This window comes from Bufo gargarizans, chromosome 2, assembly GCF_014858855.1.
Source record: "Bufo gargarizans isolate SCDJY-AF-19 chromosome 2, ASM1485885v1, whole genome shotgun sequence".
Classification (NCBI taxonomy): domain Eukaryota; kingdom Metazoa; phylum Chordata; class Amphibia; order Anura; family Bufonidae; genus Bufo; species Bufo gargarizans.
In genome coordinates, this window is record NC_058081.1 from 213,987,937 (window position 1) to 214,013,873 (window position 25,937).

The window sequence follows — 25,937 nt, forward strand, 5'->3', positions numbered from 1 at the left end:
TGCCTGAGACAGAGACCTAGCCCAGTCAGGGGGTTCAGAGGCACCGGGGGTCGCAGCGGGAAGCGGGCCCTGCACCGGGGCCTGACATGCAAGGCAATGCGGCTCAGATTGCCCACGCGGAAAAAGTTCCTTACAGGCGGTACAGGCATGGTACCAGGGTTTGGGGGCACCCGTGGGATCTGACATGCTGAAAGGTGGTTGTACTCTAATATAGAGACCACAAAGGGTTATAGCAGCTATGACCAGGAGGGTTAGGAGAGGGTTAACTGTCCTACCAGTGCCACAGAAGAACGTCAGGAGTAGAGATGGAGCAGATCAGCAGCAACAGCAGTGAGCCAGCAGATAGCGCCCACAGAAGCCGAGCGATGTACACAGGAGTTTAGAGTCCCCCACCGTGAGGAAGCGCGGGAAATCTCAGCAGAATCGCGGGGAAACAAGCTCCGCCCCCTCCAGCGCTTGCTCCGCCCCCAACATGACGCGCGCGCGCGTAAGCCACGCCCCTTGCTGCCGAAAATGCTCTCAGGGCTAAGAAGAAGCCAGATGCCAGAAAATAAAGGGCCCGCAGGCCCCTAGAGTGCGGCGATTTGCCCAGGTGGGTGACCTTCTGCCACCAAGTCCCCTGCTCCGCCGAGAAACGAGCTCCGCCGCGATCTGCCCATGTCGGGCATAAGCCCCGCCCCCCGATCGGAACAGAACGGGCGGCGGCGGGAAGGGAGAGAGGGAGAGAGAATGCCGGGCTGAAGAAAGCAGTGTGGGGGGAACGGCGTGGAGGAAGGCGGCCCCCTGCTGAGGATAACCTGAGGGGAACTGGCGCTGCAAATAGGGACGGAATATGGGCTGGAATAGCCATCTCACCGAACGACGTCTTCACCCTCAGTTCCTTCCAGCAGGGTCGCCCCTTCAGCCACTGGCACCGCAGTGGCAGGAAGCTGGGAGAGGGGCTTGGCGTGCGGGCGACCCCCTAGCTGGCGGGATGTAGGGGAGCCATTGCTGCCCAGATCCTCCTATTGCTTCTGTGGGGGAGGCAGCAGTGCAGATAAGTTGGCACTGGCGCAGCTCAACCCCGGGAGAGCAGAGAGGTCCATGCGTCTCTGGTATCCCTAGGAAAAAGTAAATATCAAAAGTAGAAAAATAAAATATCAAGGAGAAAACAGCCCTGCAGTAGCAGGGAGTGTCTTGCCTCCTTGGACACTAAGCTAAAACTGGTAGCCTCTATCTCCAGGCTGAGGGTATAGCTGATGGAGGAGGGGCTTAACAGTTTTACTTAGTGTCACGCCTCCTAGGGAGCTGAGCTATACCCAAGGTCTGTGTCCCCCAAGGAAAATGGGCGAGAAAATGCCTTTTCTTGTCCGCGGACAAGAATAGGACATGTTCTATTTTTTTTTGCGGATCCACAGAACATTCTGGCCCCATTGAAAATGAATGGGTCCGCACCTGTTCCGCAAAATTGCGCAACAGATGCAGACCCATTTTGCGGACATGTGCATGGACCCTAAAAGATAATGTGTAGCCGATTTTTTTTTCCAGTTAAAGCTAAATAGCACCACATATTTTTGGGTGTTTTTATTTGGTAATTGCAGATTTTTTTTTTCTATTTTCTGAACATGATTATGGGGGCAGCCTTGTTGCCTGAGCCTATTCCTATCAGCATTAAGGGTCCATTCACATGTCAGCATGAATGAGTCCACACCAATTCCGCAATTTTACGGGTTCGGACCCATTCATTTCAAAGGGCCCGCAAAAGATGCAGACAGCACAAAGTGTGCTGTCCGCATCCGCACTTCTGTTAAGCGGCCCCGCAAAAAAAGATAGAGCATGTCCTATTCTTGTCCACAATTCTGGATAAGAATAGGCATTTCTATCATAGTGTCGGCCATGTGCGGTTTCCAAAATGCGTAAAAGCACATGGCCAGTGTCTGTGTTTTGCGGATCCGCAGTTTGTGGACCGTAAAACACTTGCGGATGTGTGAATTGACCCTTAGAGATATGCTTTACAGCAGTCACCATAGGCCATAGACACAATAAACAGGAAGAGACCTCATTGATTTCTATGGGAGAGTCAAGGCATGTTCTGTGACCTGTGCAGAGGTCAGAAGCTCCAACAATCACATACTGTGAATGATGGTTTTGGTCTCATCTATTTATGGGCGATATCGGTCATTTTAATCCGACCTGTAATGATAAGCAAATAACTGCAGTAACATGCTCTGTACAGACCAAGACGTGGAGCCTATTATTAGGTTTAGTGGTCAGATAAAAACTGCAAAATTGTATGCTTTTTTAGAATAGATATCGACATGGAAAATTAAAAACATCACCAAAAATTATTTTAAATAGGTTTAAAATAAAAAAAACAATGGGTCACTTTCTCATGACACATTCCTATTAAGTATCCTACAAAGTTTTAAGTGTTGAAGATAAAAATGGCATTTCACTTTGAATCCACAATGTCATTAATAAAGAGATTTCAAAGAATTGGACTCTCAACAAAGATCCCTGCAGTTTCCCTCTGCTGATTTCCATCCAAGTACACAGAGATAAAAAATAATAAATTACATGAGAACTCCTCATGAAAATCAATCCTATTAGGCTGAATTCACACATCTGTGGAACACTGTCCGTGAGATACCGGACTGGCATCCTGCTTAGGCTGAATTCACACATCCGTGGAAAACGGTCCGTGAGATACCGGACTGGCATCCTGCTTAGGCTGAATTCACACATCCGTGGAACACAGTCCGTGAGATACCGGACTGACATCCTGCTGAGTGCAGGAACGCACGGCGTCATTGGTTGCTTTGACGCCGTCTGCTTTGTGCCGCCGCAGTACAGTAATACACTTGTATGATCTATACGAGTGCGTTATTGTACAGCATAAGCGGCATGAAGCGCACAGCGCCATAGCAACCAATGACGCCGTGCGTTCCTGCACTCAGCAGGATGTCAGTCCGGTATCTCACGGACTGTGTTCCACGGACGTGTGAATTCAGCCTAAGCAGGATGCCAGTCCGGTATCTCACGGACCGTGTTCCACGGACGTGTGAATTCAGCCCAAGCAGGATGCCAGTCCGGTATCTCACAGACCGTGTGTTCTACGGACGTGTGAATTCAGCCTTAGGAGTGAAAATTTTCTAACAGACGAGTCATTTGAAATCGTTAGTGAAATATCCTGTTCATTCAATGGTTAACCTGAATTTTTATTTTATTTTATGTAAAGATCAGAATAGACAAAAAAAACTGTCCCACAAATTTGGTAAAAATCTTGTAAAGCTATATTAACATTGAACTCCTATAGAGCTCTAATATAAAACATTACCTGGATTACTGTTTGAATCTTCACCCAAACCTCAGCCATGTCATAGAGTTTAATGTCCCCATCTTGACTTGTGGGAGAAGCCACAGTTTCCTGGAGATATCCCAGAACTACAGAATGAGCAGAGGTCACTGCGTTAAACTTATCAAACAAAAGCTCCAGAAGCTCGAGAAGAAGCCTGAAGGAGAAAGAGAGTAAACATGTTAATGGGAAGCATTTTATATGAACCAAATCTATAGGAGAGTTATTAAAACGCGTTGCTCAGCTGTAGCATATTCTTTACATTCTTCTTTCTCTTCCTGGATATGTAGATATTTTATGGGCAATCTTTATCTGCAAACAAGCTAGGCTTTTTTTCCCTCTTATGGGAGGTAAGCCGCTAAGGTATATGGCAGAGGCTTATTCCCCTCGCTACATTGACATAACATGCACATTCTGCTAAGCAGAGCGTGCAGGTTTATAGTGCAGATTTCAGGAGATAACGCTGCAAGCCAACTGAGAATAAGCATTTGGCTAGCCACAATCTCAGGTGTATTGCCAGCTTTAGAGGATCTGTCATCACTTTCCCTCAAAACATTATTGTGTTAATTATTATCTAGTGTTAAGTCAATTGGCGCTATTTAAGTGACTGTTACAGAGAGGAGTCATTATCACTTTTGTCCCTCACTAGATAACTAACCGATCCATAAAGTCATGGTTTGGCCAGTTTGGTGTGGAGAAACTCGAGTGGCCTGCATATAGCTCTGGTCTCAACCCTCAACCACATCAGACACCTTTGCAATTTATTGGAACACTGATTGCGAGCCACAACTTTTCATCCAACATCAATGCTTGACCTCAAACACTCTTTAGGGCAAATGGGCACAAATGCCCACAGATATGCTCCAACATTTTGTGGAAACCCATCCCAGGAGAGTGGACACTGTAACAGAAGCACAAGCAGACCTAACTGTATAACCAATCATGGTATGAAATATATGTCTAACAAGTTTGTATGGGTGTGATAATAAGGTATCCACATATTTGTGGTCATATTGTCCATATGCAGTAACGTTTTACAATTGATAACATATCCCTAGGATACGTTATCAATATCAGATTGGCAGAGGTCCAACCATTCTTCATCCCAGCCAAGTACCTGTTGTGCAGTAGCACCATCGAGAGGAGTAAGAGCTGGAACTGAATAGTTTTATCCATTCTGTAGTGGATGGAGCTGGATACTGCTCCCAATGAAGTAAATGAGAGCAGCACTGCAGCCACCAGCTTCGTCCTCTATATGCCTATTTCCAGAGCTTGAGCTTCCCCCTACAGCCATTACTATTTAGAATTTTTCATATATTTTTTCTTGCATTTTTTATATAAAAAGACACTTTGATAATGCAATAGCGTTGTTATTTTTATCATAAGCTGTTCTGTTTATTAATATTTTCCATGATTTATGAAGACATGCGGATTACACTTTAGTTAGTGAAACTATATAAACTTTTTGGATATGGAGCAGAAAGTATATAGAATGAAAAAAGGAGATTTTTGTATAACTTACCAGTTAAATCTCTTTCTCGCTCTTCCTTGGGGGACACAGACCTTGGGTATAGCTCAGCTCCCTAGGAGGCGTGACACTAAGTAAAACTGTTAAGCCCCTCCTCCATCAGCTATACCCTCAGCCTGGAGATAGAGGCTACCAGTTGCGTGTCCAAGTAGTGAAAGGAAAACAACCAATAACAGGAACAACCAACCAGCAACCCAACGGGCGCCAAACCATAACCCTGTAACCAAACACAGAAGGGTGGGTGCTGTGTCCCCCAAGGAAGAGCGAGAAAGAGATTTAACTGGTAAGTTATACAAAAATCTCCTTTTCTCGCCCATTTTCCTTGGGGGACACAGACCTTGGGACGTTCAAGAGCAGTCCAAGAAGGGAGGGACCACAAACCCAAGGCGGAACACCACCAGAGCATCAGGAAACCGCTGCCTGCAAAACCAGGCGGCCCAAAGCAGCATCCGCTGATGCATGCGTATGCACTCTATAGAACTTTGTGAAAGTGTGCAGAGAGGACCAAGTGGCTGCCTTGCACAACTGTTCAGCCGAGGCCCGATGCCTCTGCGCCCAGGAAGCACCGACTGCTCTGGTGGAATGAGCAGTTATGCCGAAAGGCGGAGCTCTGCCCTTGGCTCGATAAGCCTCAGACACCGCCAGTTTAATGAAACGGGCAATAGCCACCTTGGAGACCGCCAAACCCTTGCGCGAACCCTCCGGAACCAAAAACAGGGAGTCCGTGCGCCGAAAGGATCCGGTGACCTCCAAGTAAATCCTCAACGCCCTGACCACATCCAGACGGTGCAGTTCCCGTTCTCTGGGGTGGGAAGGAGAGGGACAGAGCGACGGAAGGACGATGTCCTCATTGATGTGAAAGGCGGAAACCACCTTTGGCAGGAAGGTCGGGACAGGCCGAAGCACAACCTTATCCTGGTGGAAGACCAGGAAAGGGTCGGAGCAAGAAAGAGCCGCTAACTCCGACACCCGTCGGAGAGACGTGATGGCCACAAGAAAGATGACCTTGCAGGACAGAAGACGAAGGGAGACTTCCCGTAAAGGCTCGAAGGGGGCGGATTGGAGCGCCGAGAGCACCACATTCAGGTCCCAGGAAGGAACTGGAGGGCGGTACGGCGGAACAGAGTGAGCCACCCCTTGTAAGAAGGTCTTAATGGGCCCTAGAGGGGCCAGGGGACGCTGGAGAAGAATAGACAGCGCCGAAATCTGTCCCTTCAGAGAACTGAGGCTCAGCCCCAGGTCCAGACCCGACTGGAGGAAGGACAGGAGTGTGGGAAGGGAGAATCGGAGAGGAGGGATGCTCCGGGACTCACAGAACCCCAGATAGGACCTCCAAACCCGATAGTAGATCCTAGAGGATACAGGCTTACGAGCACGGATCATGGTGCGGATTACGTCCGCGGAGAAACCCCGTCGCGTTAAGACGGCGGTCTCAATAGCCACGCCGTCAAACGTAGCGAGCCTAAATGCTCATGGAAGATCGGTCCCTGAGAGAGAAGGTCTTCCCCGGAGGGCAGTGGCCACGGTGCGTCTGCCAACAGCAACATTAGGTCGGCGTACCAAGACCGGCGGGGCCAATCCGGGGCGATTAAAATCGCGGGAACGCCCTCTGCCGCGATCCTCCGAAGAACCTGTGGCAGGAGGGGAAAAGGAGGAAAGACGTACAGAAGGGAGAATTCGCGCCACGGAAGGACGAGCGCGTCGGCGCCGTATGCCTTCGGGTCCCGTGCCCTGGCCAGGTATAGGGGGACCTTGTGGTTGAATTTGGAAGCCATGAGGTCCACGTCGGGGCGACCCCAGCGAAGACAAAGGGCTTCGAACACCTCTGGGTGCAGGGACCATTCTCCCGGGTCGATGGTGGACCGGCTGAGGAATCCGCCGCCCAGTTGTCCACCCCCGGGATGTAAATCGCAGATAAGGCCGGCACGTGCGTCTCCGCCCAGAGGAGAATGAGGGTCACCTCTTGCATCGCTGCGAGTGCCTCCCTGATGGTTTATGTATGCCACAGCCGTGGCATTGTCTGATTGGATCCGAACAGGGTGGCCCTTCAGTAGATGGGTCCAGTGTCTGAGGGACAGAAAAATCGCCCTCAGTTCCAGAATATTGATTGGAAGTCTGGACTCCGATAGAGACCAAACGCCCTGGACGGACCGGGGAGGGAAAACCCCCCCCCCACCCCCGTAAGCTGGCATCGGTGGTAATCACCAGCCAGTTCAGTGGGAGGAAGGACTTCCCCCTTAGAGGGAATGCAACCACCAGCTGAGGGAAGCCCGAGCCAGGGGAGGCAGAAGAAAGGTCCTGTCCAAACTCCCCGGTGATTTGTCCCAGGCCGACAGAATTGCCCTCTGAAAGGTGCGGGATCGGAATTGTGCGAACGGCACCGCTTCGAAACAGGCAACCATCTTTCCCAACAACCGCATGCTGGATCTGAGGGAAGGGCGGCGATGACGGAGGAGACTGTGAACCGACCCGCGAAGGGCCAGACGCTTGTCCGACGGGAGGCGGACCTCCGCCAACTCTGTATCCAGGAGCATCCCCAGGAAGATCAGCCGTCTGGAGGGGATAAGGGAAGACTTGGGGTGGTTGATAACCCAACCGAACCGCGTCAGGGTCTCCAGGGTGAGGTCCACACTGCCGGATGCCTGAGAGAAGGAGGGTGCCTTGACCAGGATGTCGTCCAAGTATGGGAGAAGAAAAACACTTCTTGAACGTAGAAGGGCCAAGACAGGGGCCGGGACCTTGGTGAACACCCGAGGAGCCGTCGCCAGACCAAAGGGAAGGGCGACGAATTGGAAGTGATCGTCCCCCACCGCGAAGCGCAGGAAGCGGTGATGACATGGAGCAACCGGAACGTGGAGGTATGCATCCTGAATGTCGATCGAAACCATGAAATCCCCTCTTTCCAGGGAGGCCACTGCGGACCTGAGAGACTCCATCCGGAATCTCTGTAGTCGGAGAAAACGGTTCAGGCGTTTTAGGTCCAAGATCGGTCACACTGAGCCTTCCTTCTTGGGAACCACAAAGAGGTTCGAGTAGAACCCCCTGAACCTTTCCGTCGGAGGCACGGGGGCGACGACACCCTTGTCCATTAGAGAGCGAATAGCCGCGAAGAAGGCGGCCGCTCGTACGGGATCCCGCGGAGGACGGGATCGGAAGAAACGGTCTGGCGGAATGGACGCAATTCGATCTTGTATCCGCAAGATACAATCTCGAGCGCCCATGCGTCTGAGATGTGGGCCCGCCATACGTTCCTGAACAGGAGAAGGCGGCCCCCCACCCGGGTGGGTGGGGGCGCACCTTCAGGCAGAGGGCTGCTGGCCTGTGGGAGCCCGTGCAGGCTGGGACTTGCGCCAGGTAGGTTGCGTCCGAAAAAACGGCTTCTTGCTCCTATCTTGGGCTGGGCCAGAGGAAGAAGAACTGGCCGCGGGTCTAGACCCGGTGGTCTTGCGAAAGGACCGAAACCGGGACGAACCAGCGCGACCACGGGGGGCGCCCTTTGGCCTGGACTGGGGGAGGAGAGTACTCTTCCCACCCGTGGCCTCTGATATAAGTTCGTCCAGACGGGTCCCAAACAGGCGGGAACCCGTAAATGGTAGGCCGGCCAAAGAGCGTTTGGAAGCGGCGTCCGCCGCCCAAACCTTCAGCCAGAGTTCCCTCCTGACAGAAACTGCCAGGGCAGAGGAACGGGCAATGAGGGCACCCGCATCAAGGGAGGCCTCACAGACGAATTTTCCGGCCTGAACAATTAGTTGGGCTAAGGAGCGGAGGTCCTGAACAGGGACGTCCGACCCTAACTCCCGTTCCAGTTGCAAACCCCATTCAGAGACCGCTTTACCAACCCAGGCGGAGGCAAAGACCGGTCTAAGGGCCGAACCAGAGGCAGTAAATATGGCCTTGGAGAGGGATTCCGTACGACGGTCCTCAACAGACTGGAGGGAAGATCCGTCCTGTACCGGAATAGTAGTGCTTTTGGACAGGCGAGCCACGGGAGGATCAACCTTAGGCGGGGATGTCCACGTGGTCACAGAATCCGCTGGAAAGGGATAGCAAATGTCCAGCTTTTTGGGTGTAATAAAGCGGACGTTAGGCCGGGTCCAAGCCTTGGATACCACAGAAGAAAAATCAGCGTGTATGGGAAAAACCTTGGAGGCCTGTCTGGGGCGGAGAAAGGACACGCCGGCCTGTTCGGAGCTGGGGGGGTCATCGTGTATCTGAAAGGTATCACGGATGCTAGCGATAAGATGCCCCACCGCGGACGCCAATTTGGACGGAAGCTCTGAGTCCATGTCCACGTCCGAATCCGCCAGTTCTCCCTCAGAAAGCGTATCCCTTTGAGAGGATAGACTCGACTGAGCTCGCACGCATGGCGGAGAGAGCGAAGCATCTGGAGAAGATGTGCGCTCAACCCTTGAACGTTTCTGAGTATGCCGGGCCCTGGAAGATTCGCTGGGAGGCAGGGAACCAGTGGGGGCGGCAGAAACGGTAGTCCCAGCGGGTGCGACAGGGATTGTGGCAGCCTGCGGGAGAGGCGGTCTATCCACGAGACGGCCCACTACGTGTGTAAGGCTTTCCACTGCCTGAGACAGAGACCTAGCCCAGTCAGGGGGTTCAGAGGCACCGGGGGTCGCAGCGGGAAGCGGGCCCTGCATCGGGGCCTGACATGCAAGGCAATGCGGCTCAGATTGTCCACGCGGAAAAAGTTCCTTACAGGCGGTACAGGCATGGTACCAGGGTTTGGGGGCACCCGTGGGATCTGACATGCTGAAAGGTGGTTGTACTCTAATACAGAGACCACAAAGGGTTATAGCAGCTATGACCAGGAGGGTTAGGAGAGGGTTAACTGTCCTACCAGTGCCTCAGAAGAACGTCAGGAGTAGAGATGGAGCAGATCAGCAGCAGCAGAGAGCAGCAACAGCAGTGAGCCAGCAGATAGCGCCCACAGAAGCCGAGCGATGTACACAGGAGTTTAGAGTCCCCCACCGTGTCTCAGCTTCCTGTCAGGAGTGAGGAAGCGCGGGAAATCTCAGCAGAATCGCGGGGAAAACAAGCCCCGCCCCCTCCAGCGTTTGCTCCGCCCCCTCCAGGACGCGCGCGTAAGCCACGCCCCCTGCTGCCGAAAATGCTCTCAGGGCTAAGAAGAAGCCAGATGCCAGAAAATAAAGGGCCCGCAGGCCCCTGGAGTGCGGCGATTTGCCCAGGTGGGTGACCCTCTGCCACCAAGTCCCCTGTTTCGCCGAGAAACAAGCTCCGCCGCGATCTGCCCATGTCGGGCATAAGCCCCGCCCCCCGATCGGAACGGAGCGGGCCGCGCGGGAAGGGAGAGAGAATGCCGGGCTGAAGAAAGCAGCGTGGGGGGAACGGCGTGGAGGAAGGTGGCCCCCCTGCTGAGGATAACCTGAGGGGAGCTGGGGAGGGTCTGCTTGAGCGCTCAGAATAAGCGACCACGGGTGCCCCCCTTACCCAGAGGGGTAGGTGCTGCAAATAGGGACGGGGTATGGGCTGGAATAGCCATCTCACCGAACGACGTCTTCACCCTCAGTTCCTTCCAGCAGGGTCGCCCCTTCAGCCACTGGCACCGCAGTGGCAGGAAGCTGGTAGAGGGGTTTGGCGTGCGGGCGACCCCCTAGCTGGCGGGATGTAGGGGAGCCATTGCTGCCCAGATCCTCCTATTGCTTCTGTGGGGGAGGCAGCAGTGCAGATAAATTGGCACTGGCGCAGCTCAACCCCGGGAGAGCAGAGAGGTCCATGCGTCTCTGGTATCCCTAGGAAAAAGTAAAATAACAAAATTAGAAAAATAAAATATCAAGGAGAAAACAGCCCTGCAGTAGCAGGGAGTGTCTTGCCTCCTTGGACACTAAGCTAAAACTGGTAGCCTCTATCTCCAGGCTGAGGGTATAGCTGATGGAGGAGGGGCTTAACAGTTTTACTTAGTGTCACGCCTCCTAGGGAGCTGAGCTATACCCAAGGTCTGTGTCCCCCAAGGAAAATGGGCGAGAAAATCCAATTGAGAGGATACCCATCGACTTTAAGACCTGTGGAAATAATATTTGGGAACATCCAATTCCCTTCTCCTGGTCACGCCTCATCTGAGTCACACCCCCTTTTGCAATTAAACCTCTACTATAAAAAGAGAGAACAAATGGTATACTGTTGACCACTGATGAAGGGAGAGTAAGTCCCGAAACGCGGTTGGTGAAAAGAGGAGAAAACAGTATACCAGTGACATATTGTACAGTGAAATATAACCTAATTCTGGGATTTGAAAGCGGGTACGCAGAGTATCCCTGCACCAATACCCCCACCCAAGTATATTCAAGGGGAGAAATCCAAGGAGAAACCGACTTTTCCTCACACAACATGGAACGCCACGAGGTACGCTGAAAAAAAGCGCAACCATCCGAGCAGGATAGAACGCATCCCCCCAGAGGTTGCTGCAATACACGCACATACTCGCAGCACAGATCCTAGCATCAGTGGCTGGGTAAAGTAGCCAGTGCGGCACTCCGACTAAATAAGGAGAGTAGTTGACACTGTATTTGGCAACACTATCAGCCATTAACTGACTGTGCCATCAATCAGACACACAGGATTCTTTAGATGTACAGTTGCACCGGAGTCAAGAACAGCGTACACTCCTACTGAATAGTGCATGAACCCTTGCACAACTGGGAATACAATCACCGATCCTTATCAAAAATAGCTATAGGACTTTAAATATATTCTGTGTTACTAATGAGACACACAGGACTTTATGTACCTACAGCTGCAACAGTCACTGCTCTAACAGCCACAGAATTGTATTTATATTTCTACTCAATACATTCATATTAATCACAGTTATTTGTAATTCTCTACAGTATTGCTTTGAAATTTTATATTTCTTTATAATTGTATTTTTATATTTGGATTTGGTTTTCGAATAAATTTATTTTTTATATTATTGGATTATACTTCCTCATAACCTCCAGAGATCTGAGTGCCCTCCAACCATCTAAATTTGATTTCTATAACATTATATTTACAGGCTCGGGGTGTTGCCCTGGGAAAGAGCACCTACTCCGTGATATTACTTGCTGCGGAGACACTGATATTCAGATTAATGTAAAGTTATGCATCTTGGCAGTAATAATATCTGTGCTTCATATGTCCTAGATGATGTAACACTGGGAGAGTCACTTCTAGAGAAGGATTTGGGTGTCCTTGTAGATGGTAGAATAAATAACAGCACACAATGTCAATCAGCTGTTTCTAAGGCTACCAGAATATTGTCATGCATTGGACTCGTGAGGCAGGGATGTAATATTACCACTTGACATAGCGCTGGTTCGGCCTCATCTGGAATATGTAGTTCTGTTCTGTGCACCAGTCCATAGAAAGGACGCACTACAGCTGGAAAAAGTACAGAGGAGAGTGACTAAAATGATAAGGGGCATGGAGGGTCTTAGTTATGAAGAAAGCTTAAAAGAATTGAATTTATTTAGTCTTGAGAAGAGATGTCTAAGGGGGAACATGATTAACCTATACAAATATATAAATGGGCCATACAAAAATACGGTGAAAAACTGTTTCATGTAAAATGCGCTCAAAAGACAAGGGGGCACTGCCTCCGATTGGAGAGGAAAAATTTCAGTCCCCAGAAGCGTCAAAGTTTCTTTACTGTAAGAAAAGTGAAGCTGTGGAATAGACTACCTCTGGACGTGGTCACAGCAGGAACAGTGGACAGTTGTAAAAAGGATTTAGATGAATTCTTAAAAGTAAACATTAATGCTAATGAAAATGTGTAGAAATCTGAGACTCACTTCCTATTCGGATTCGTATCCCCACCTATCCCTTGTTTGAACTTGATGGACTTATGTCTTTTTTCAACCGTATTAACTATGTAACCCCTTTAAGAAAAACATGAACCCCTCCCCCCCCTTCCCCAATAACGATGAGGAGAAAGCAAAAGGTATTACATTTTTTTTCTCTACTGTACTCACTGAGGAAAATAAACAGATGAAATGCAAAATGTAAAATACATTTCCCATTTCCCAAATTGCCCTGTCTGACACAGGAAGAAGTACAGCGGTGTCTTAAAAAGATTAAAATAGACAAATCGCCAGGACCAGATGGCATACAACCCCGTATCCTAAGAGAATTAAGTATGTCATAGCCAGACAATATTTCTGATATTTAAGGACTCTATACTGACAGAGTGTTCCACAGGATTGGCGCATAACAAATGTAGTAAATATATTCAGAAAAGGTCCAAAAACAGAACCCGGAAACTATAGGCCGGCAAGTTTAACATCTGTTGTGAGTAAACTGTTTGAAGGTTTTCTAAGAGATGCTATCTTGGAGTACCTCAATGAAAATAAGCGTATAAAACAGTATCAGCATGGCTTCACGAGGGATCAGTCATGTCAAACTAAGTTAATCAGTTTCTATAAGGAGGTAAGTTCTAGACTTGACAGCGGCGAATCAATGGATGTCGTATATCTTGACTTCTCCAAAGCATTTGTACTGCATGAAAGGTTAGTATATAAAATGAGAATGCTTGGACTGGGAGATTATGTCTGTATGTGGGCAAGTAACTGTCTTAGTGATATAAAACAGAGGGTGGTTATTAATGGTGCACACTCAGATTGGGCCACTGTCACTAGTGGGGTACCACAGCAGTCAGTCTTGGGTCCTGTTCTCTTCAATATATTTATTAATGATCTTGTACAAGGCTTGCACAGTAAAATATAAATTTTTGCAGATTAAGACTAAACTGTGTAAAGTAATTAACACTGAAGAGGACAATATACTGCTACAGATGGATCTGGGTAGATAGGAGGCTTGGGCAGAGAATTGGCAGATGAGGTTTAACACTGACAAATGTAAGGTTATGCACACGGGAAGGAATAACGCAAGTCACCAGTACATATTAAATTGTAAAACACTGGGTAACACTGACATGGAAAATAACTTAGGAATTTTAGTGAAACTAAGCTGTAGAAACCAGTGTCAGGCAGCTGCTGCCAAGGCCAATAAGATAATGGGGTGCATCAAAAGGGGCATAGATGCCCGTGATGAGAACATAGGCCTGCCACTTTACAAATCGCTAGTCAGACCACACATGGAGTACTGTGTACAGTTCTGGGCTCCTGTGAACAAGGCAGACATAGCCGAGCTGGAGAGGGTACAGAGGAGGGCAACTAAAGTAATAAATTGAATGGGAGCACTACAGTACCATGAAAGATTATCAAAATTAGGGTTATTCACTTTAGAAAAAAGACGACTGAGGGGAGATCTAATTACTATGTATAAATATATCAGGGGTCAGTACAGAGATCTCTCCCATTATCTATTTATCCCCATGACTGTGACTGTGACGAGGGGACATCCTCTGCGTCTGGAGGAAAGAAGGTTTGTACACAAACATAGAAGAGGATTCTTTACAGTAAGAGCAGTGAGACTATGGAACTCTCTGCCTGAGGAGGTGGTGATGGTGAGTTCACAGAGGAGCCTGGATGTATTTCTGGAGTGTAATATTACATGTTATAGTTACTACAGATGGGTTGTTAATCCGGGGAGTTATTCTGATTGCCTGATTGTAGTCTGAAAGGAATTTTTTCCCCTAAAGTAAGGAAAATTTGTTTCTACCGCACAGTTTTTTTTTTTTGCCTTCCTCTGGATCAACTTGCGGGATAACAGGCCGAACTGGATGGACAGATGTCTTTTTTTCAGCATTATAAGCTATGTTACTATGTATTATATGCCGTTATAAGTTATAACAAAGGATTCCCTCTGAGATATGTACATTTGATCTGTTATGTGTTCGAGGATTCAATCATCTTTTGTGTATGTAAAGCTTATGTGTAACGCATGTCTATCAATGACACAATTCAAGACAACAGACTTTGAAATGTAATATTTACATATAGAATATTAATTATGTGATATTACATCAAAGTGACTAGCAATAGAAACTTTTTCACAGCAATAGATCTCTAAGGGTACGTTCACACTAGCGTTATTCTTTTCCGGTATTGAGTTCTGTCCTAGGGGCTCAATACCGGAAAAAAACTGATCAGTGTAAGGGCTCATGCACACGACAAAGACAAACAGTCCGTGAGCGGGCCACATGTCCCGGAGTGGCATACATGGTGCGCACGGGAACAGACAGAATCATAGGTTACTATGATACTGTGTGCATCGGACTGCCCGCGGGACTATTGCCCTGCACTCATATGATCTTATGAGGGCAGGACGATAGCCCCGCGGGCGGCCCGATGCACACAGTTTCAAATTAACCTATGATGCTGTGCGCCGCCATGCACACCATGTATGCCACTCCGGGACATACGGCCGCTCACGGACCGTATGTCTTGAAGGGCATACGGTCGTATGCATGAGCCCTAATCCTAATGCCTTCTGAATAGAGAGCATTCCTTTCAGTATGCATCAGTTCAGTCCCTCTTACTGTATTTGGTCGGAGAAAAGCATGCTGCGGTATTTTCTCCGTCCAAAATTCCGGAACACGTGCCATTAATTCCCATTGAAATGTATTAGTGACGGATCAGGCATTAAAATTGCCGCATTGACGGATCCTGTCTTCGCGGACCTTTAAAAATGTGAAATTAATAAATACCGGATCCGTTTTTCCGGATGACACCGGAGAGACAGGTCCGGTATTTCACTGCATTTGTCAGACAGATCTGCATCCGGATCAGTCTACAAACGATAGTGAACTGCCTGCCGGATCCTCACAACGCAAGTGTAAAAGTACCCTCAATTAGATTTATTTTATTTTTTCTTTATTTAGGAAATCAGATATGACAGTTTTGTGGTGTAACAAAGTCGCATGTCTTGGAAACTGCAACATTTTCATGACATTTCTTGATGCTCACCTCTTTTCACAGTGGTCTATGTTTAAGAGCTAAAAGTGAGATTAGACCTGGATTATTCTTTTCCGGTATTGAAATCTGTTTAGGGCTCTCAATACCAGAAAAAAACGCATCAGTTTTGTCCTAATGCATTCTGAATGGAAAGCAATCTGTTCAGTATTCATCAGGATGTTTCCGTTCCGTCCCTTGTACTGTATTTGACCGGACAAAATACCGCAGCTCACTGCAGTATTTTTTCTGGACAAAATCCCTGAACACAACCGTATTCATTTCCACAGAAATGTATTAATGCCAAATCCGGTACCACGTGTTCCGGAAATTGCCGTGCTGATGGATCCGGTTTTCAGGTCTGCGCATGTGCTGGGACATACAGGAGCTATTTTCCCTTTTGATCTTCGAAAAATTTAAACACCGGATCCGTTATTACGGATGATAAGGATCCGATATTTCACCGGTATCCATTTACATACAGTTTGCCGGAACTGCCTGCCGTCTCCTCACAACGCTAGTGTGAAAGTACCCTTATGGCACAGTTCCTATGTGGGACTTTTGCACCAGGTAACCACCTGGTATACTTTTACACCTAAGGTGTAAACTATGTTACACTCACACAAGATATATTATTAAGGTGCACCAGTTCATAAACTTGGTGCCGGCACACAAAGCAAAGCCAGACTTAAAACTGACACAAAAACAACCTCAAATGATAAATGACCCCCTTTGTGCATTGAGGTCAACTCTAAGCAAAAATGTCCTCAAATGTACCACTAAGATTTGCAGCAATGCAAAACCGTCAATAGGAATAAGAATCATACGACTAGGAAAACAAGAAAGTGACTGGTGAAAAACCGACAGATGCAGTGGCATTGTGACTTAAGGATAGGCACCATAACGGAATGGAAAAGTCTGTAAATGACAGATGCCTTTAGGCCCCTCTTCTCGTTTTGGCTTGCTGAAATGAATGACCTTATTGGAAGTGACTGGTATTCTTCAACCTAATCACCAAAAGAATATTCCCCCAAAACTCTCTACAACTACTGTAAATGTGGTACAGATGGGTCATTTGTGACTTCTGAGTGTCTGGAAGAAAATACACAATCCGGCACAATGTAAAATAATTATTTTTTTCTTCTTTTTGGTGCAACTAAATTTAACAGTTAAGGATAGTTTCATACTAGAGCTAAACTGTTCTGGTAGAGGAAAAGCCTGCCGGAGTTCATCATATCCGGCATAGCCGTATACCACCTTTCGGCGCTATTATCTACTGGCCTGCCAAAACAGTTTAGCACTAGTGTGCAACTTGCCTTAGTTTTAGATTAATAAACCTAAATCTGGGTTACTTTTATTTCATTTTCTCTTCACATTACGAGTTACACTGGCAGAACAATCCCTCAATACAGCATGATCTGTCATTACATTACTGACACATATTCACATGCGTCAGTTTGTGGTATTGGCTACCTAGACTACAATTTACACAGCTGCGTTGATGAACAGACAACTATGGCTTCCTTCCCGACAATTGCCTGCTCATCAGTAGAGGTGTAGAGCTGCATTTACATGTAGCAATCATGTATAAGGCCTCTTGCACTCGAACGTTGTGCGGCCCACATATTGCTGGTTCGCAATACAAGGGCACCAGCCCGTGTGCACTCCGCATCACGGATGCGCACCCATTCACTTGAATAGGTCAGCAATCAAGGAGATACGGAACGGAAGCACGGATGGGAACGCAGTGCTTCCGTGGGTGTTTCTGTCCGTGCCTCCACACCGCAAAAAAAATAGAACCTGTTCCATTTTTTTGTGGTGTGGACGGATCAAGGACCCATTCAAGTTGAATGGGTCTCGATCTGTTCCGGCCACCGCACAGACGTTACCCGTGATTGGGGACCACAAATTGTGGTCCCTAATGCACGGAACAGATGCACAATGTTCGCGTGCAAGACGCCTAAGGATGAGTGGTGGCTAATGCTATTCATTGTTTCAGGGCAGATCACTGTTCAGACAGCTTTTCTGATAATCTGCCCGACAATTGGCCAGTCTAAATGAAGCATTAATTATAATGCCTATGCCCACCTAAGGCTACTTTCACACTAGCGTTTTAGTTTTCCGTTATTGATATCCGTCATAGGGGTTCAATACTAGAAAAAAGCGCTTCAGTTTTTTTCCCATTTATTGTCAATGGGGACAAAACTGAACTTAACAGAACGCGAGATTCATTTTGTTCCATTTAGTTGCGTTCTCATACCGCAACATGTGGTAGTTTGCTTTCCGTCCTGGGATGTGGAGCAAGAAAATGGGGTTGGATCAGTTTTCTCTGCCACAATCGAAAACGGATTCGTCCTCCACTGGCTTTCAATAGAGTTCATGACGGATCCGTCTTTGCCATGTTACAGATAATACAACCAGATCCGTTCATAACGAATGCAGATGGTTGTATTATCAGTAACGGAAGCATTTTGCTGAACCCTGCCGGATCCAGCAAATCACTAGTTTGAAAGTAGCCTTACAAACAATTTTTTATTCTTTAAAAAAAAAAAAAAAAAAAGTAACTTTGCCAGAGGTGTTAATGATTTCCTTTTTTTTTTTTTCTCTACAGCTCCTATGCAGACTAAGGCCTCATGCACATGACAGTATTTTTTCACGGTCCGCAAAAACTGGGTCCGTAGGTCCGTGATCCGTGACCGTGGGTCTTCCTTGATTTTTGGAGGATCCACGGACATGAAAAAAAATTCGTTTTGGTGTCCGCCTGGCCGTGCGGAGCCAAACGGATCCGTCCTGAATTACAATGCAAGTCAATGGGGACGGATCCGTTTGACGTTGACTTTTAATGTAAAGTCAGGAGTCCCTTTATACCATCGGATCAGAGTTTTCTCCAATCCGATGGTATATTTTAACTTGAAGCGTCCCCATCACCATGGGAACGCCTCTATGTTAGAATATACTGTCGGATATGAGTTACATGGTAGCCAGCCCCCCCCCCCCCTCCCTGCCCTGTAGTTAACTCGTTGGTGGCCAGCCCCCCCCCCCTCCCTCCCCTGTAGTTAACTCATTTGTAGCCAGTGGGCCCCCCCCCTCCCTGCCCTGTAGTTAACTCGTTGGTGGCCAGCCCCCCCCCTCCCTCCCCTGTAGTTAACTCATTTGTAGCCAGTGGGCCCCCCCCCTCCCTCCCCTGTAGTTAACTCGTTGGTAGCCACGAAGTGAAAACTCAGCTCTGAAAAAGCTTTTATGCAGACAGATCTTCGGATCCGTCTGTATGAAAGTAACCTACGGCCACGGATGCCAATCTTGTGTGCATCCGTGTTCTTTCACGGACCCATTGACTTGAATGGGTCCGTGAACCGTTGTCCGTCAAAAAAATAGGACAGGTCATATTTTTTTGACGGACAGGATACACGGATCACGGTCTCGGCTGCAAAACGGTGCATTTTCCAATTTTTCCACGAACCCATTGAAAGTCAATGGGTCCGCGAAAAACAACTGAAAACGGCACAACGGCCACGGATGCACACAACAGTCGTGTGCATGAGGCCTAATGCTGCATTTACACTGCACAATCTAGCAGGCAATTATTGGGAAGGCACCATTCCTTCCAGATTACTGCCTCGTCATCAGTGGAGGAAAAAGCAGCAATCTCTTCCAGTATGGGGAGGAAAGATGGGGGTGATCGTCGGGTGATCTTGTCGGTCGTGTAGCTCTCATTATTTCTGGACAGCAGATTGTGCGATTGTGCTGTCTAAACAGGAATCTGCTGCCTAGAAACAATGATTCTGTGTGGGGACGAGGGATTGCTATAGCAATCCCTCATCCTCATACTGTGAAGGAGATCCCAGCATGTAAATGTGCGGTCTCCTTCACTGAGCGAGCTGCCGAGTGTCAGGAAAGAACGGTTCCATCCTGACAATCGGCTGCTCCATCGGCCCATCTAAACCCACCTTAACTTACCAAATGCAGATTAGAACAAAGTAGGGGGTAAATGGAATAAAGTATGAGACTGCAGGATTACACTACACGGAATCTGCTTACGATCTATTACCATGGAAAAGCCCAGTGTGCATCGGAGCCGTAGAAACAAGATTTTTTTTTTGTAATGAAGCCATTTTGCAAAGTTGCATTGTTTTTCACTTTAGATTTGAGACAAAAAAATTCAAAGGTGGACATATGGGGTCATTTATTAACACAGGTGTCTTAATACCCCTTGCTTGGAGCATGATGCGCCAAAGCTATGTAGAGGTGCTGGCCTCTACATAACTTGGGCGCATCCACCGCCGACCTAAAACTACGGCAGCTCCCTTGCTGGAGTAGATTTAGATCATTTTCTATATCTAAAACAGGCGTGGAAAATGATAAATGAAATGGGCCGGCAGACCCACCCCCTTCCCATGTCACGACCGTTTTTTTTTAGACCTGGTGAGAGCAGGGAAAAGTACCAAGATTTGTCCGCAAATCCCCTTTGCAGCCGAATCTGCGACAGATATACGCCAAAGACTTGGTGCATATCTAATAATAAATGACCCCCATAGTCTTTAAATAAGATTCTTTATGGGTTTCTATTAACAATAAAACAAGGTCTAAGACAAAAATTCTAAACTCATTAAAGAGAATCGGTTACCAGAAAATCCACTATTAACACAGGCACAGTGCCTTGTAGGACTATTTCTGCTGAATGTAATTCAAACTTTCCACTTTGTGATCAGTTGCTTCATTCTGGAGAAAAACTACCTTTAATCCAAATGCAAATGAGCAGTAAAGTGCAACAAGGGCGGGCCCAAGCCTCTCTGTGCACCTTCGCTGCTCTCTGCCTCCTATATCAGAACCTCATCATTAGCAGGTTCCTCATCATTAGCAGGTTTAATGCTGTGGGGATGTGTTTCATCAGCTCCTGCCTCCAACTGATGCCACAATATGACACATCTACAGTACTACAGAAACTCTTCAAAAATGGAGGCAATCCGCATTCTCAGCACATCAATGATATGATTGTTCACGTGCAATAAATATCTTACTGTGGCTGATTTTCCTGGGTCACAGCTTCTCCTCGCTGATAGCCGTTGTCTGCCACCTGAGTGGTAGAGCGCTTTACAATTTGTTTTAGCTCTTGTTCTAGGCGCTCCTTTATGGCTTTCACCGTCTCGGGGATCTTTTTCAGCTTTGCCAGACCTTTAATGAGAACTCCCATAAACACTGTGCTGTTCTCCTCAGGGTCAGAATCGGGATCGTCTTTGATGTCTTGAAGGCTCAGGTCCTTTACTGTAAATATAACCATCAAAGTAAGCACAAAGAAACAAAACGGCATGGTGTTCTTCCTATGAGAGAAAATAACATGACGCATTCAAGGGTACAGACACTGCCAAATTGTGCACAGGAGACAGTCAATAGCAGGGCACTGAAGTACCAGTATATGCTGGTCACCTACAACCCCTCTAAAAAAAAAGGACCTGGGCATTAGTCCCCTTACATTGCAGAGAACAGACAGCCTTTTATACTTCATTGTAAAATATGTTACATGTACAACCAAAGTTGTAAAACTTCTAGAGGCTGTGCTGGCAATTGTTCTCGTAGGTAGGTATACAGTCTGTGTTCAGCTAAGGCAGGGATGGCCAACGTAAGGCTCTCCAGCTGTTGTAAAACTACAACTCCCACCATGCCCGGCTGTAGGCTGATAGCTGTAGGCAGTGTGGGCATGCTAGGAGTTGTAGTTTTGCAACAGCTGGAGAGCCTCAAGTTGGACATCCCTGAGCTAAGGAGAACTAATCAGATAGACACGAAGTCCCGGGCAAAATCAATCTGAAAGACTCCCAAATAAGTAAATTCCATAAAAACCTGGATTCATGGGAGTTCCCCTTTAATGTTTCAGATGATGCAACATAAGAAAATGAGCGCCTACATACCAGTGGAACAGCCGGGAGTGCCAAACTGAGAATTATCTAGGAACTTGCGTGGAGTAGACAGATTTGTCACATCAAGAAGAGGCAATGGAGAATCTTTAGCAAGTGAGCTGCATCATAAGAAAACAAAGTGTAAATCACTGAAAAAATAATCATGCTCAAATAATCCCCACCCCATCTTTAAAGAGGACCCGTCACCTCTACTGGCAACTGCTTGCATTCGTCATGTCATACCAATACTGGAGCATCTATTCTTATCTTGTACCATTCCTTTATTATTCCTTCTAGAATTTATAAATTAATTGCTAGCAGTTTGCAATAAAGACCCATCTGGGTGTTAACAGTTGGGGGTACGACCCTGCCCAGTCTGCCATTACCCAATGAGTGCTGCCAGTGACAGATCATCCCTACTGGTAACACCCAGCAGGACCATCATTACAGACTGCTTAACAGAAGAAATATTAATACAGGAATGGTACCACATAGAGACATAAGAATAGATGATCCAGAATTGTTATTAAAAGGGGAATGCATGTAGTTACTAAAACGGACATGTCCGGAGAGGCGAAAGATCCTCTTTAATGACAAAACAACATTTAGCAATTAGGGATAAAGTACCACAGGTCCCACTTCTCGAATGGAGATCAGCTAATATCAATGAGGAAACGCTGTGTCCAGAAAGTATATGCCCAGTGGACATCTGTGCCAATATGCACAAAATATATATTGGGCCAACAGTTTAAAGGTTTATTTCCATCTCACAAATGTATCCACTGGATCTGCCATAAATGTCAGCTAGATGCGGGTCCCAACTTTAGAATGGAGTTCACCGGCTCCTTCCACCCAGATACGACTCTGCTGGATGGAATAGTACAGGCCGAAAGGACACACTTCATCTGCTGATAAATGGACCCCTACAAATACCACCTAGCGTGTACATCGGGAGCTTTCCTTGTGCACACAGTAAATATGAACAATAAAGTGCGATGTGAATGAGGCCTTACAAATTTTATGCACTTGGCGAATACACTTTAGCCTAAAGTCAATAAAAATGTACGATTTCAACTAAAATGATTGTTCGCCGGGTGAAATTTAACAACAATTGAAAGTTTAAGCCAAGTAATGACAGACAAGACTTGACTTAGGCTACTTTCACACTTGCGTTTGGTGCGGATCCGTCATAGATCTGCACAGACAGATCCGTTCAGATAATACAACCGTCTGCATCCGTTCAGAAAAGATCCGTTTGTATTATCTGTAACATAGCCAAGACGGATCTGTCTTGAACACCATAGAAAGTCATTGGAGGACGGATCCATTTTCTATTGTGTCATAGAAAACTGATACGTCCCCATTGACTTACATTGTGTGTCAGAACGAATCCGTTTAGCTCCGTTTCATCAGACGGACACCAAAACGCTGCAAGCCTCCAGAGCGGAATGGAGACGGAACGGAGGCAAACTGATGCATTCTGAGCGGATTCTTTTCCATTCAGAATGCATTAGGGCAAAACTGATCCGTTTTGGACCGCTTCTGAGAGCCCTGAACAGATCTCACAAACGGAAAGCCAAAACGCGAGTGTGAAAGTAGCCTTAGATAGTGGGAAGAAAGATATTCCGTTCACATAAAGATCGCTCGTGGACAAAATAATAATTCTTTCAGGCCGGGGTCACATGTGACTCAATAGCTGCGGATATGCAGATGCAGATTTTCAAGCAGCAAAGTGGGTGAGAATTTCCGAATTTTCATCCGCACGTTGCTTAGAAAAACGCAGCAGAAAAGGTGCGGTGTTGCAGATCTGAAATTCACAGCATACAGGTTTCACCTTTTGCAATGGAGAGGGTTAAATCCGCTGGATTTTCAGCAGCAAAAAAAAGCATGTAATACATATGCGGTTTTGCTGCGGTTTTTGCTGTCGAAATGCAGCAAAATCCACAGCGGATGTTTCACTTGTGAACCCAGACGGAAAGAACGTTCCCAGAAAGAGCTTTCGTCCAACACCCCGGTTTCAAGGAACATGTTCGGCCAGTTTGAACAAAATGAACTAAGATCTGTGTGGTTGTGTCTGCAAAATGGTCATTAAACAGATGATTGATCAACTGATGTTCAATCATCAACCAACTTCTGTCTAATGTGTATGGCCACCTTTTGGCTCACATTTCTAACGGTTGTCCAGTCAATACTCTCCCACCGGACCCAACATAGACTATTTAAACAGGAGTAATAAGGACACATGGCCTCCAATGGGTGACTGGCAGCCTAAAGATACATTTTAATTATGTACTGGGGGCATTACTGTTGCATGCATCAAATTTATATTTAACCCCTTAAGGACACAGCCTTATTTCACCTTAAGGACCAGGCCATTTTTTGCAAATCTGACCAGTGTCACTTTAAGGCTACTTTCACACTAGCGTTCTGAACGGATCCGCTCATATTAATGCAGACGGAGGCTCCGTTCAGTACGGATCCGTCTGCATTAATAACTTTAAAAAAATTTGCAAGTGCGCAAGTAGCCTGCGCGGATCCGTTCAGACTTTCAATGTAAAGTCAATGGGGGACGGATCCGCTTGAAGATTGAGTCAATTGGTGACATCTTCAAGCGGATCCGTTCCCATTGACTTACATTGTAAGTCTGAACGGATCCGCACGCCTCCGCACGGCCAGGCGGACACCCGAACGCTGCAAGCAGCGTTCAGCTGTCCGCCTGTCCGTGCGGAGGCGAGCGGAGCGGAGGCTGAACGCCGCCAGACTGATGCAGTCTGAGCGGATCCGCTCCATTCAGACTGCATCAGGGCTGGGCGGCTGCGTTCGGGTCCGCTCGTGAGCTCCTTCAAACGGAGCTCACGAGCGGACACCCGAACGCTAGTGTGAAAGTAGCCTAAGTGGTGATAACTTTAAAACGCTTTGACTTATCTAGGCCATTCTGAGAATGTTTTTTCGTCACATATTGTACTTTATGACTCTGGTAAAATGAAGTAAAAAAAACAAAACAAATTTACCAACATTTTTAAAAAAAATTCAAATTTCCAAGTTTAAATTTCTCTACTTCTGTAATACATAGTAATACCTCCAAAAATAGTTATTACTTTACATTCCCCATATGTCTACTTCATGTTTGGATCATTTTGGGAATGATATTTTATTTTTTGAGGAGAAGTTTAGAAGCAAATCTTTGCAAGGCTTACATAATAGAAACCATCCAAAATGACCCCATTCTAGAAACTATACCCCTCAAGGTATTCAAAACTGATTTTACAAACTTTGTTAACTCTTTAGGTGTTCCACAAGAAGTAATGGAAAATAGAGATACAATTTCAAAATTTCAGTTTTTTGGCAGATTTCCCATTTTAACAATTTTTTTTCCAGTTACAAAGCAAGGGTTAACAGCCAAACCAAACTCAATATTTATGGCTCCGATTCTGTAGTTTACAGAAATACCCCATATGTGGTCGTAAACCGCTGTACGGGCACACGGCAGGGCGCAGAAGGAAAGGAATGCCATACGGTTTTTGGAAGGCAGATTTTGCTGGACAGTTTTTTTTGACACCATGTCCCTTTTGAAGCCCCCTGATGCACCCTAGAGTAGAAACTCCAAAAAAGTGACCCCATTTTAGAAACTACGGGATAGGGCGGAAGTTTTGTTGGTACTAGTTTAGGGTACGTATGATTTTTGGTTGCTCTATATTACACTTTTTGTGAGGCAAGGTAACAAGAAATAGCTGTTTTGGCACAGTTTTTATTTTTTATTTACAACATTCATCTGACAAGTTAGATCATGTGGTATTTTTATAGACCAGGTTGTCACGGACGCGGTGATACATAAATAAAAATAACTATACATATTGGGTAAGTTTTACCCAATCTGCGGGCAAGGAGGAATATAAATAACCTTTGATGATATCACTAGTGATGTTTTAGTGTCTCCATATTCGGAGTCATATATTTTTTTTTTTTGGGCGATTGTCTCAGGTAGGGGCTCATTTTTTGCGGGATGAGGTGACGGTTAGAGCGGTACTATTTTGGTAGGCAAACGCCTTTTTGATCGCTTACTGTTGTACTTTTTGTGATGTAAGGTGACAATTTTTTTTTTTTATTTAGCACAGTTTTATTTTTTATTTTTTACGGTGTTCATCTGAAGGGTTAGGTCATGTAATATTTTTCTAAAGCCGGTCGATACGGACGCGGCGATACCTAATATGTATACTTTTTTCCCCCCTATTTTTTCCCAATTTTTTTTAAACTTTATTTGGGGAAAATTACGTTTTTGTTTATTTTTACTTGAAACTAAATTTTTTTTGGGGGGGAAACTTTAT

General features: G+C 46.7%; 1 protein-coding gene across 1 annotated transcript in view; it reads right to left on the reverse strand.

Annotated features, from left to right (window-relative positions):
* Positions 1-25,937, reverse strand: part of EXOC4 (exocyst complex component 4) — a 499,321-nt gene that overhangs the window by 405,616 nt on the left and 67,768 nt on the right. The window contains exons 5-7 of the mRNA XM_044279994.1: positions 21,625-21,731; positions 20,740-20,983; positions 3,317-3,491 (exon numbers count right to left, since the gene is read on the reverse strand). Of these exons, the coding sequence (XP_044135929.1) occupies positions 3,317-3,491; positions 20,740-20,983; positions 21,625-21,731 (526 nt within the window). The remainder of the gene's footprint in view (positions 1-3,316; positions 3,492-20,739; positions 20,984-21,624; positions 21,732-25,937) is intronic.